Source organism: Nothobranchius furzeri, chromosome 10 (assembly GCF_043380555.1).
Source record: "Nothobranchius furzeri strain GRZ-AD chromosome 10, NfurGRZ-RIMD1, whole genome shotgun sequence".
In the NCBI taxonomy this organism is placed as follows: domain Eukaryota; kingdom Metazoa; phylum Chordata; class Actinopteri; order Cyprinodontiformes; family Nothobranchiidae; genus Nothobranchius; species Nothobranchius furzeri.
Genome location: NC_091750.1, coordinates 63,327,334 through 63,342,033, shown reverse-complemented (window position 1 = coordinate 63,342,033; position 14,700 = coordinate 63,327,334). Strand labels below are relative to the sequence as shown.

Here is a 14,700-nt window from a genome sequence, read left to right as displayed (position 1 = left end):
GCGTTTTTCTTCCCAGTCTCTTTTAAGACAGAAAGCCTCGTGCACGCATACACGTGCACCTTCTTTCAGCAAACACAACAAACCCTGGGTGTGTGCAGACATGTGCTCAGCCGTAGCTCTGCTCAATTTTCTTCTTGTAGCAACTGTCCAGAGCAGCCGTCTGGACCAGATGTAGAGGTCAGAGACTGCATTAGAGGGGGGGCCAGTATCAGTGTCCCGCAGTCCCAGTGGAGCTATAGGCTTTATTAATCCTTCCTCTTTAGAGCCCTCATAAACTACCACCGGAGGTCAGGGTCCTGTAGAACGGCTGATTACACAGCTTGTGTTTTGAATTGTTTTAATTTTATTGTTAATTTTATTTTTATCTTTTACTGGATTTTTTTGTGTATTTACCAAAGCTATTTAGGTAGCTTGTAAAGTTACAATCAGAATAATTAGAAGCAAAATTTGAAGTGCCCCAAAGCAACTACTGCCCCATATTCCAAACCTATGAACCCTGAAAGTTTGAGCCTTTTTTCCTAAATGACCCACACTTTGAAAAACATCTGATACTAACACTATTTTAAGAAGTGTACCAAAAAAACCCAGAGCGGCTCACTCAGGTTTCCATGGTAACACATATACAAGACACAGGGAACATGCTTTGTGTTTTTTGAATAGAAACCCCGATCAAACAGTTAAAAATAAAAAATCTTTTCATATGAATAAAAAAAATTGTAGTGTCAGAAGAGTCTGGTGGCCATGGACGTCACTAGGATTGAGATATAGGGGGGGCTTAGCCCCAGGAGTTTGACCTCGAACGTTTTTTGTCACACCCTGCAAAAACTTTGTCAATTAATTCATTATCTGAAGAAAATCTAACAAAACCTATTATTTTATCACTTTCCTTTCCTTTCCTACTTTTGTGCATTTTCTCTCTTCTTTTTTATAAAAAATAACACTTAATCAGTTAATTAGTGGGGTCTATGTTGAAGAAAGATTTTATGTAAGTCCATTAAAAATTTGATATGTTATATTTCCAAATAAAGCTATTCATTTCAGTCTACTGCACTTAACAGGGGGAAATGTTGTAGTCATTTATTTAATTTGTTTAATTACAACTTGTTTAATTATAAATGTTACTTAAATGTGACAATAAAGAACAAATGAATAATTGTCAAACTTTTATTCTGCCAAATGAGTGTGCAGTTGACAGTTTTAATATATGAATAACACTGCTATGATATGGAATAAAGGAGTATGTAATTAACAATTACAAGACAAAATAACAGTATGTATGAAAATATCCAGCAAGTAGTAGAACTTATAATACAGAAAGTCAACTATACAGATACAACTTGACATAAAGGTTGCAGGTCAGATGATAATTATAGTTTTTTTTTCTCAAGGTCTCTTACCTGTTCACTCCTAAATAGAAAACTGTTCAATTTTGCTTGGGAACTTTGTGCTCAGGTAAATGCTCATAACGATGCGCTCGCCCCTGTTTTCGCTGTAGATCACTGACCTTGACCATGCAGATCTCCTCAGCATCAACCACCTGGTCTCTCTCCTGTTCCTCACTCACTCTCTTAAAAAAATCTTCGTATATCCATCTAGCCAACACATTGAAAAACATTTTCAATTTCTAATGCCAAAAAAAATGCTACTAAGCCATTTAGTTTTCACTCACAATAACTGAAACAGCCATTGGTGGATAGATGGTTCAGAATATGGACAACTGTTAGCCTAATATAGCCTATGTTTGGTTGCTCATGATGATGGCATTTTCCATAACGTCACATTAAGCTGCCAAAATTTATGTTAAAGTTAGATGAGTACAATATCTCCTTTCTTTACCATAGGTAAACATAGGAAATATTAAGCAACTGACAACCCACATGGAAAGAATTCATATAAACATATAGGTTTAAATATGTTTTGATGTAGCTTTTGAATATATGTGACATTATAAAACTGGCTGTTTACTATATTATAGATACATATATGTACGTATAGTATAATATATATTATAGAAAAATATATAATATAGAAAAATGGTCAATAATATACATATTCGGCGATATTCTGATTCAGGTTTTTAGTGTGGAGTGATTTTTGTGCCACCAACTGGAGCGTGCAGTGATCAATCTGCAAGAGCACAACCTGCTCTGCAGTCATATGCGGCCCTCTCTCTGCATGCTCAACTCCGTCTCTGCCTGCACAAATCTCCCTGTTGTTGCTCAATTTGCAATTTACAAAGCAATGTAGCCTCTCCGTCAGCCAATCAGACAGCTCTCCATTATGCAATCAAAGCATGTCCAGGAAATACTGCCAGGAAATTTGCACTTTTTTCAGATAAAGAGGACTTTATATAATTATATTTAATTAGGTTGATTAACCCTCCTCTTTTCCTGGGACATTTCCACTGTTCACTTCCTTTTACACATCAAGAGATCATTTATGTCTAACCAAACAGAGAAGAAACACTTTATATGTTGAAATTAAACGTCCTCTTTAACTGAAAATAGTGCAATTTAACAGTTTTAGGAATGGGCAATGTGTCTTTTCTGGAAGTCAAATATGGTCACTCTAATCATGACACATGAATTACAACAAAGTATTTTGCAGGCAGTGTATGGTGACTGGTAGCTAACCAGCAGCAGAAAGCAGTTCAGTAAGCTGTTAAATGGGTGTTTTTCTGTAAAGCAGTATTTCCTGGACATGCTTTGATTGGATAAAACGGAGCTGTCTGTGTTTGACTGTTGGAGAGGCTACTTGTTGAGGAGAGCAGGGAGAGATTTGCATCGCAGAGACAGAGTTGAGCCCACAGAGGGCTGCAGCTCCTGCACACAAGCGCAGAGCAGGTTCTGTTTGTGCAGACTCATTACTGTACGCTCAAGTTGGTGGCACTAAGTCACTCAATGAACTGGCTGACTCGTTAATCACGTCACTTCAGGGGAGTTTTCCGACCATTTAACTATGGCGCGGCTTTTCATTATGGTTTGCGGCATGTAAACATGCTAGCGGAGTTAGCATTAGCATGTCGGTGAGGTAACATTTTCCTCTCTCGTCTGAACTATAACCTTGAAATATTAACGGTGTGCTGCTGTTGCTGTCTTACCCTAATGTGATGTTGAGTGACTTACAAGAGCGCTGAGCAGGGTTTGCTCATCGATATAAAGGTTTTGCTGTATAACCCCTGCCCCTGACTTGTCAACAAAGCTGCCGGGCTTAAGGGGAGGAAGTCCTTTCTTGATGCTTCCTGTGTGCGACGGTGTAGTTCTATATTCATTAATTATTATTTCTGTTTCAGACTAAAAAAAAAAACTCATGTACCAACTACACGTGTCGTGATTGTGTTGAGCATGTAGATGTGAACAAATAAAAAAAGTTAACTGAAAAAATAAAATAAACCAAAATGATAGGGGGGCTTGTGATTATTTTAGGGGGGCTGAAGCCCCCCTAAAACGGACCTAACGACGTCAGCGCTGGTGGCCATGCAATTACTCATCATGTGTGACAGAAGTTTGGGTACAAACACTGGAAACAACTGGACATAACAGGAGCGTGTGACACTTGGTGTGGTGCATGAACCAGGGGAACTTATAAACTGAGAGGAGTGATTACAAAGCAGGGACAGGTGAGCTGATTAGTAATGAGAAACAGGTGTGCACGATCGCTGACTGGAGCTGAGGGAAGGCGTAGAATAAATCTAAATGGAGACACAAGGGACACCAAAACGCACGGAAAATAATAATAATATAAAAGAAACATTTTGACAGTAAGAAGAATTTGCATTCAAAGTTTAGAGTTGATGACATCATCTCATTGTACAAGTGCTTAAAGTCGGAAAACCATACATTGCAATCATGAAAAAAATAAACATATTGCTAGTTTAATTACATAAAGTCCAACTTTGTTTGAGGGATTTCAACTGTGGAAATTGTGTCATAACACACCACCCCCATTTCAGCCACATGTTTGGATGTCATTTAGATAGTTTTTTATTTTTTTTTACCAACATTCTTGGTGAAGAAATGAAAAGAAACCAAAGAAATCAAGGTGCCTTCAATTGAACCCTTTTGGATTACCATGACCTGGAAGACTGAGAACCTTCACCAGCAGAAATTAAAAGAAAACCCTGACATTAAAGCTACAACGGGAAATATGGAAAACAAATTGGCTTAAAACATCTTTTTTCATGCCTCTTGACAACAGTCTAACATAGTATAGCTAGAAAAATATGTTATGGAGATAAAAACAAACAAACAAAATAAATGAATGAAGTGGTTCTCATGAATCAGTCTAAAAACCTCTGCCAATAGCACGTTTCGGACAAAAGCAACTACTGGACTATCTGGTTGTTGGTCTCGTCAAACTGCACACTTCCCTGGGTCCTCCATTCATTACACGCTCACGTATTTAGCAACAGAGCACCACTGGTGTGAAAGGTTCTCGGGTCAATAATATCAGAAGGAAAAACAGTCGGCTGCTATCACTTCAACCAGAACCAAAAAGAAAAACACAGTTTGAAATCACGGACAACAAAAGACATTTGGACCCAGAAAATGGAGACTGGTGCTTAGTGCTCTCTCGTTTCATCCAGAATTGCGAAAATACTCAAAGAGGGTGACTGTTCCGTGTTTGCATTCAAAACCAGCTGGTTTGCAGATTTGCTATAACAGCTGTGATGCAAGAATAATGCTTGGAGGATATAAAGAAAGTTTTTACATCCTGTTATCATATTACTATAAGTTAGATGATAAGTCACTTGTGAGCATTTCATTTGAATGTGTGAGCAAGCACTGCAACTGGAAACAGGCTGCCTTTTTGCTTTAGGGTCGGAAGAAATTCCTTAAGTTAACTGTCCAGATTATAGTTGCACTATGGGAGTGATTATCTGGGTGAATATGGCTGACCAATATGGACCAACACCCACAACTCATGCAGTCTGCCACTGCTATTTTCCTGCATTTGTTGATTGTAAGAAAGACTAGGAGGGCAAGTCCTTCATATTCCATAGATTCTAAGTATTGATTTTAAGATTGATGTTTCAAAGCTGCATTGTTCTTGTCACACAGCTGATTTATGCAAATGGACTTTTATGTTGCAGGCTGTTTTGAGAAGTTGCGTCATCAACAAAACTTGCTTTCTCTATTTGTGAACATCACATAAAAGTAGTGAAATATTTGTGAACCTCATCACCATGTGTCTTGTTTGCTTTTTTTAAATTGCATAGAAATCGGAGTATAAATAAGTGTTCAGAAGATATTTGGCTCTTTGTTATTTTTTAAATAACTACGTTTGTTTTAAAGGGACACAAGACAGTTCTGGCTTTCTTTAGCACCCCCTAGTGTTCATTTTAGATCAGTGTCGTAAAAGGAACACTCACTCTGTGCCGATGTTTTCAAACCAGCTGACCAAATATTAAAGGTGGACTACAAGCACAATGGCATGATCTCAACGTCTGCATCCAGTTAGAATCCTTCTTTGTCTCTGAGCTCACTATTCAGAAAACACTTTCCTGATGTTGACTGTTGTTTGACCCCTTGTTCGGACAGATGTTCTTTTTCTCTTTAACGGATACAATTTTTTTTTTGTTTTTTTCGGAGGCTCCGCCATGATGAAAAAAATCTGGTTTGAGCAAGAAGGGTTATGCAAGCAAGGCTCCGGCCTCCGTCATATCGAGGGAGTGGGGAAAGAGTTTTTTTTACATGAACATAAAACGGGAATATTCTGGTAAAATACTACTATGATAAAATATGTGAGTTTCCCGGCCAAAACAGGAGACTTCACAGCTATGGTTCTGAGGTGTAAGCATGGATTGTTGCTCTGCTTCTCACGAGATACGTGACTTTGCAAGACTTTAGGTCACCATTACAGAGAAGCTCATGTTACAAATGCGGTATTCTACCCAAAAGGAGCAGAAGGGGCTGAGAGACAATTCATTCACCTGTAAAGCACAAGTGTCAAGCTCGGGTCCTCGAGGGCCGCTATCCCACATGTTTTAGTGTTTTCCCAGTTTCAACACACCTGATTTCAATCAGCAGGTGATTAACAGGCTTCTGGAGAGCCTGCTGAGCTGCTGTACAGGTGAATCAACTGTGGGAAAGGTAAACAACAAAAAGATGCAGGATAGCGGCCCTCAAGGACTGGAGTTTGATACCCCTGGTCATTGTAGCATCTACTGGAACAATACAGTTATTTAAAAATATGACTAGATTATTTAGTGTACCTTTAACTTTCCAAAAGAACCAGAAGATGGATTTAATTTGTTGCTTAAACTCAGAGTGTTAGATCTAGATTAGGGGTGCAACGGTACGCAAAAATCGTATTTGGTTCAGTTCAGTGTTTTAAAGAGCTCGGTTCGATTAGTTTTTGGTATATTATTATTATTATATTAATTTAGTATGTAAAGCAGTGAGAAGAACCAGGTGTCATCACAGGCTGCTGATCGAGCATGACGTCTTCAATTATTTCACAGATTATTCGTGCAGCTATGAGTGTCACGTTCATACAGACAAGTGTTGTGTTTGACTGTTGATGCCCCGTGTTTTAATTTCTGCAGCGGGCATTAAAAACTCACCTCACTCTGCCCAGAAAATTTTCTTTAAAACTCGTTTTAAATAACGAGCTTCCTCCATGCCGTACTTTTTGTTGTAGGATGAAAACTTTACATCAAATGTCACGGGGGAAAATGCTTCAACACTGCCCTGTGAACCGTTACACCCCTAATCTAGATGGACCATAACCCTTACCCTAGCCCTTAACCCTTAAGGACCCAAGGTGACACTGGTGTCACAGCCCCTTTCAAACATCAAAATTGCTTCTTGAGTCAAATATTCAAGTTTGAAAACCCCGAGTGACATTCTGTCCATATAAATAATGAAAATGATTCAATCTTTTTACTTTATTAAATGTTTTCTACATTTTGATGTATTTATTCCAATCTGTGTTCTAATACAAAAGGGGTTGGGTTCTAAAGGGTTGAAAACATGAGATTAATGTTCCAAATAACAACAAACATTTGACTTCCTGGAACAGCAGTAAAACTGTAGTTTTTATACAATGTGATGCAAAACTTTATTGACAGGTGTTGCATGTATAATGCTTCACTCAGTATATGATAGATGAGATGGATTTAGTATCAAAAGTGGGAAGGGATTTGTGGATGTGCTCATATTCTAGAGGTTGGGAACCATAAAATGTTGAATTTGTTTTTTTATTAGAATGAATGGGACTAAACAGTTCATGTCTTAGTGCCAAGTTCCATGTGTGTTGTTTTTATGGTTTACTTTGTAACGCTCTAGAAATTTAACATGTTCTCAGCGATGAAGAAACCAAAAAAAGTGGCCCTCAAAATAAATGATCTTAATGACTGTTCTCAAACTGATCCTAGACGGATTTAGAGTTTCATGCTTTCTTAAACCTTCCAGCTGAGGAGCAATTCCCAAAACATTACGTATAAAGTACCATTATATAAATATCTGTTTTATGGGGGACAAAGCTGAAATTTATCATGCCACATCTTTAATATTAGTTCTGGATTGTAAATGTGTTAGAACATTGTCACGCAGGGATTTAGGATGATTACTCAGCTTTGAAATATGGAACACTTAGAAGTTTTCAAGATGTCTTTGAGCAAAAAAATAAATGAAAACACATGAAAAAATGTTTTTCTATTTTGTGTGTTTTTCTTCCAGGTATATGCCCAGTCATGCCAATATTAAGTAAAAGGTCAAGACGGAGGGCTTGGGTCAGCGGACCCTGCTTGTGTTCGACTTTGGGCCAACAGAGGCTGGTGATTTATTTCTTTCTCATCCTGATTCGGTCAGCAACTGTTCTTGGAGCGCTGGAGCTTCAGCTGGATGAAGGCCAGCCAGCAGGGACCATAGTTGGAGATATCAGTGCGGGATTGCCACCCGGTGAAACAGCAACCCTTTACTTCATCTCTGACCATGAGGGTAAAGCAGTTGGCAGCGACCTCCATATAGACGAGACCACGGGCATCATTACAACAGCGCGCACTCTGGACCGTGAGGAGAGGGACCACTACAGCTTCATCGCTGTGACGATGACGGGTACCACCATTGAGGTTTCTATCACTGTTAACGACATCAATGATCACGCTCCTGTTTTCCCCAAAAAGAAGGTTGTTCTTAAGATCCCTGAACACACTGCAGTGGGGACGAGGTTTTCCCTGGACCCTGCGACTGATTCCGACAAAGACCAGCTGACCACTCAAGGCTATGCTATTAAAGAGGGAAACGTCGGCCAGACATTCAGACTTGAGACTAAACGAGGTGCTAACAAGGTCTTGTATCTAGATTTAGTGGTCAATGGAATTCTGGATAGAGAGAAACGCTCGTCGTACTCACTGGCTGTAGAAGCTTTTGATGGGGGCTCGCCCAGGAGGGTTGGATCTCTGACTCTGGAAGTGACAGTAACTGACATCAACGATCATGCCCCCGTCTTCAACCAGAGCCGATATCATGCAATCATCTCTGAGAGTCTCCCACAAGGAAGCAGCATTCTGCAGGTTAGTATATTAGTAGTTTTGCTGGGTAACTGAAACTGTTTACAGCATGTTTCATTAACTGACTCACTTTGTCTCTGCAGGTGTTTGCTACAGATGACGACGAGGGCGACAATGGTCTCATCCTTTATGAAATCAACCGCCGTCAGAGCGACCCTGACCGCTACTTTGTCATTGATTTAAAATCAGGGGTCATCACTCTAAATAGACCTCTGGACTTTGAGCTGAAGAGGGTCCATGAACTGGTGGTCCAAGCCAAAGATAATGCCAGCCAGCCTGAGGTAACCCCTTAATAGTTATAAACTGTGCTTTATTAAGTGATGCTTAGTGATTATTAAATTGTTTAACATCCATTTTGTTATTTTTCATGATGATGGAATAATTTAAGTTTTGGTTTAAACCTGAACATTAAACATGGGCTGCACAGTGGCACCGTGGTTAGCGCTGTTGCCATGCAGCAAGAAGGTCCTGGGTTCACATCTCGGCCTGGGGTCTTTCTGCAAGGAGTTGCATGTACTCCCTGTGCATGTGAGGGTTCTCTTTTCCTCCCACAGTCCAAAATCATGACTGTCAGGTAATTGGCCTCTCGAAATTGTCCTTCGGTGTGAGTGTGTGTGTGCATGGTTGTTTGTCCTGTGTGTATCTGTGTTGCCCTGTGATGGACTGGCAACCTGTCCAGGGTGTACCCCGCCTGTTTGACTGTTGACTGCTGGAGCTATGCACCAGCCCCCCCCCCCCCCCCCCCCCCCCCCCCCCGGCTACGTGTTCAGATAATGGATGGACATGAAAACATTTTGTGCTGCTAGGTGGTGCAGGTGGTGGCACCGTTGTCTTGTAGCAAGATGATCCCTAGTTCAAATCCTACCGGTGCAGCCTTTCCGTATCGAGTTGGCATGTTCTCTCCATGCCTATGTTAGTTTTTTTACAAGTTCTCCGCAGCCCTAAAAAGATGAATATCTATTTAACTGGTGACTCTAAATTATATTTAGGTGTGAATAGTCCATCATTGGGACAAACTGTCCAGGACCTTTCACCCAATGACTGCTGGAGTTAGACATCATCACCCTAGGAGCCTTTTGAGGAGACAGTTGTTTAACCCTCTGGAGGCAGGCGTTGCAGATTTGCAACAGTTAAAACCTACCTGGTTACTCCACATATGTATTTTCTGAACATTTTTTAACTCAGAAGTATCCCTGACGGACTTAGTTGTTCGTCCTTTTATCAAAACTTATTTAGAGACTGAGAGGGTTAAACATAGAATGACTGGATTACAAAAAAATTCCAAGACGAAGACATCTTATGACTTTTGCAGTTATTCCTTTAAGGGTCCCGGTGACACTTTAATTTGTTGTTTGGAGAAGAATATTTAAACGTTTTATTAGAAAGTAAATCTGATTCATGTGTTTATGTTCCCTTTAAGATTCACTACAAATGACATTGGAGATTCTTTGGCTTTCTTTTATCAACATCATCAAGCCAAAGTCTGCCTCTTTAATTGATGTCAAATGATTAATATAAACTAAACTTGTTATTGTTATTGCTTTTATTAATAGCAATTTAAAAAGTTGATCAAAATTATAAATCATTTTAACTTTTGCAAAACTTCAAATGCATTTAGTTAAAAGCAGCTCACTATGGTTTACTCAGCAATAAATCCGATCTACTTCAAATTTGCTCCAGAGACCTCTGTTAGTGTCAGCGTTCTCGCATGACAACTTAATACATAGCAATAAACATTCTATTACACAGTTTTAAAAAAATGAAAGGATTTAGACAGATTTTCAAACCCCTTGTATAAAAGAAACATATTGTTTTCATCTATCTTTAATTATCATCATTTATTGCCACTGTCAAATAAATTACAAATCGTTTTTAGCATATTGAGTTAATTTGAAAATAAACAATTACGGCTTTACAATTTATAATCAGTGACAGCTGGAAATTATGTTTGTTTATGTCTTGCTCCAATCAAAAGATTGTGAGATGTCCAAATTCCAGTTTTATGACCAAACCCAAACTAAACTCTCAAGTACCACTAACACTATACTGTAATCTCTTTGTAGGTGACCAATGCGTTTGTTACCATTCATGTCCGTGACTTCAATGACAACCAGCCCACCATGACCATCATCTTTCTCAGTGAGGATGGCTCCCCAAGAATTTCAGAGGGAGCCCAACCAGGCCAGTATGTAGCTAGGATATCAGTCACCGACCCAGACTATGGAGAGTACGCCAATGTTAACGTCTCCCTTGAGGGGGGTGATGGGAAGTTTGCTCTCACAACCAAAGACAGCATCATTTACCTGATATATGTAGACCAGATATTGGACAGAGAAGAGCGTGATTCCTATGACCTCAGGGTGATGGCCACAGACTCGGGTACGCCTCCTCTTAGGGCGGAGTCCTCCTTCACCATCCAAGTGACTGATGTCAATGACAACCCTCCTCTGTTCGACCAGCAGGCCTATAGACAGACCATTCCTGAGGTTGTGTACCCTGGGTCCTTTGTTCTTCAGGTAACAGCCAGGGACAGGGACCAGGGCCCCAATGGGGACGTGCGATACAGCCTACTGAAGGGCAAAAACTCTCACTCTGACTGGTTTTCAATCGATCCAATTACGGGGATCATTACAACTGCAACTGCTCTGGACTTTGAATCAGAGCCAGCCCCGAGTATAACTGTTGTTGCAACGGATGGTGGCCGCCCCCCTCTGTCGTCCAAAGTGAAGGTAGACATTGTGCTGCAGGACGTCAACGACAACACTCCAGAGTTTCCCAAAAGGTTCTACAATGCCTCTGTTAAAGAGAACACTGCAGCTGGATCCTGCTTCTTAGAGGTAAGAGAACAAAATTGTCCTTTTTCCATCTGTTCTTCATTTGTTGAAAACGACCAATATTAATTTTCATGGTGCTCATTTTTTCTGTGCCTTGGCTACAGCGTTCTTGTCCTACTTATCAAGGCAAAACCAAGTAATCATGCGCCCCCCCCCCCCCCCCCCCTTCAATTCCTGTTTTTCTCTTGGACCATCTCTTTAAGCTTTCACTGATCATTTCCTTGACATAAACCTGATTTATAAATGAACATGATGCAGTGTGGAAATAAAACTTGCATCCTACGTTAGAAACAGTCTCAAAGTTCTGTTTCAGAGACCCACTTAAGAGGACAGCCCACTGTTAGGCTCTAACTCAGTGTGATGGGATCCAAAAACATCTGTGTGCTGCAAAGAGAGCAGTGAAGCTATTCAGTGTCCATTTTAGGAGGAAAGGATTTACAAAGGTATGGCAAAAAAAAACAAGTTGAGAAGTCAGGAGAGTATACCAGAATTCCAGAAGCGACTCTGAGGAGAATTACTCTGTTTTGAAATGTCCTTTCTCACCTCGTTGGACTGTTATGGTATCCAGACCAGAAGTGGGAGGAAAACCCTCTGTATTTGTGTGTTATCCCCCTGTAGCTCTACAATCCTTGTTTAATTGAGGAAAACCTTTGCTGGGACATGAATATGGACGTTTAGCTGTTTGTTTTCCTCTAAGGGCTTAAACATGGCATAATGAACTATTGTACCAAATGTTTTTACTGGTTGATTTTAGCCTTTGGCAAAAGGCACAATGCTAGTATTTCTGACTAACTCCCAGTATGTTTTAATAAAGGCTGCTGCTAGAGATAGAGTAGCAGTAAGAGGTGCTGGACCACGGATAATATTAAATGGAAGTAGATAAATAGTTGAGTTTAACGTTATTGTTGGGTCATTGGACATGAATTTGAAAAGGATGCAGATTTTCATTCGGGAATGGTTGTGTTTTTTTAGGGATACGTACAATAAGATGACGGCCAGCTGTGATGTGAGGAAACCATTGGATTTGACCTTTGGAAGGGTTATAAAATGCAAGACTCATCTAGTGTTCACTAAGAACCTAGTGGACTCATGATTGAGCACGAAAGGGATGTGACAAAATACAGATTTACTGAAATATTACATTATTTTGTGTCATGATACCTAATCGAAATAAAAAACAGTAGGAATTTTTTTTATTAAGAATTTCCATTTACTGCATTTCCTTTGTGTGGTGCAATTCAAACTCCAACTGCTAGGTGGCAGCAGTTTTTAACCGTCATTTCTTTTGATGAAACAGCAAGATCTTGATAACACTGGATGTCTGAAATAGCTTGCATTCCCCCCCCAAAAAACGTCTGTCTTAAAATGAGCAAATTGCATCTTGCTTTAAGTATTGGATCATATTGTACCATCTCTTTATTGTGATACATCTCGGTGGCCTAGTGATATGAGTGTTTGCCATGAGCCTGGGAGATCATGGGTTTAAATCCATGGCCGGGTCATACCAAAGACTAATAGGACCTGATGCTCCCCACTTGACACCCAGCAACAAATAGTTCCCAAGTATGACCGTGTCTGCAGCTCCCCCAAGGGATGGGTCAAATGCAGAGAACAAATTTCGCACACCAGTGTGACAACTAATGGGCCTTTAACATTATATACGTTGTAACACCTGTTTCTTGCCAAAACACCCCTAATTTTGACATGTGTGCCACTTAAAACAACAGTGGTGGCAGTGTCTGAGTGTACTGGGTGGAGCATGGTGGCAGCGGCCCACATGGGCACACATCCACCTGTGGGGGATGTGGGGGTTTCAACACCCACACTTTTCTTATTGAGATCGTTCAACACCCACACTTTTCCAGCCGTTTTGCTTACCTCCACACCAGTCTAGTTTCTCGCACTCACTCTGTTTGCCTCATCTCCTTCTTCCCCTCTCTCTTCTGTTTCTCCTTGAAACCCGGCAGCCAATGTTGGGTTTCAAGGAGAAACAGAAGAGGGATGGAGGGAAGAGCTCGACTGAATTCATAATTTTACATCTTGACATTAGCTGTACAAACTCTGAGTTTGATAAAGTGAAGAACAACTATTTGCAGAGGTTTATAACAGGCGCTGCGCCAGGTTTTCATTTTTGGGTGGGCCACGGTAATTTTGGATGGACTTGAATAAGCAGTGACTTAAGTGAAGCAGGCAGGTCGCGCTAGAAAATTTTGTTTAAAAAGACATCATAAATGTTTTCCCTCGTCATTTTTATTTCTAAAATATGAAGTAAAACTCCTGTTCTAAAATAAAATGTTTTATTTTATTTTAATTACCTTAAAAGACTCAAAGTCTCTTTTTACACTTTATATTTATTTAATCAGGATCGTTGTCAAGTCGACGCCAGAAACAATGAAACACAACTTGAATATTAGAGGAACAACAAGGCTTTATTCAACCAGCATTCATACAAGTTATCAATCATGAACAAAACATTTCTCTTACCGTTGCTTATGGGTGGAGAGCTGAACACCCCAGTTAGAAAACGTAATCCATGATAACACATGTAATCCAAGAACCTCGTCAGGTAGAATCCTTCAAAACAGCTCTAACAGCTCTGAGCTCTGCTCTGCTCCTTATACATTCCCTGATGTGCGTGCAAAGCTGCACACCTCCACCAGGATTACCTTGATTACATCCTCATGATCACATTATGTTCGGCTCTCCTTGATTACATCCTCATGATAAGTGTGATTGACAAACAGTAGTGATCAATAACTTGTATAAAGCAATTATACAACAGATGACAAGTTCATTTTTATTACATTCCACTCTTGAACTTTTCATCTAATTTATGTAACATATCCATCACCATTTCCCCATCAAAACCAACGTCATTTATAACATACCTTGTAGTTCCACTTTAATTTTCATCGTAGTCTTTGCATTATTACCCAATTTATTTCTCTTCTTAATCGAATAACATACCAACAAATAATAAGATTACACAATGTTAGAATGCTGATTATAATTAATGCTGCAATCATAGGTGGAATTAGCACTTTATTAGCGGTACTCGACATGCCTGTAAATATATCCCACCAATGATGAGCGGAAGCCTGTTCAATCAATGTAGCAACATGTTTTATTTCCCCTTGTGCCACAAGAGTAGACACCATGAGCCTGGAAAGGTTGGACCTATGAGAGTCAATCAATTTTGCCACTTCAGTGGAACCATCCAATGCGCATTTGAATCGTTCCAGTGAGAGTGTCCAAGGGGAGTGTAAAACCTCCCATTGTATCTTAGTCAGCCGACTAGATACAGTGTAATTACTCAACCAATAGGTCACGTTATTCCATTCCCACATATGT

At 39.9% G+C, this 14,700-nt stretch overlaps 1 protein-coding gene across 1 annotated transcript in view; it reads left to right on the top strand.

Moving 5' to 3' along the window:
- dchs1b (dachsous cadherin-related 1b) overlaps positions 1-14,700 on the top strand; it is a 117,057-nt gene that overhangs the window by 15,739 nt on the left and 86,618 nt on the right. The window contains exons 2-4 of the mRNA XM_015961641.3: positions 7,683-8,518; positions 8,599-8,796; positions 10,579-11,352. Of these exons, the coding sequence (XP_015817127.3) occupies positions 7,697-8,518; positions 8,599-8,796; positions 10,579-11,352 (1,794 nt within the window). The 5' untranslated portion in view covers positions 7,683-7,696. The remainder of the gene's footprint in view (positions 1-7,682; positions 8,519-8,598; positions 8,797-10,578; positions 11,353-14,700) is intronic.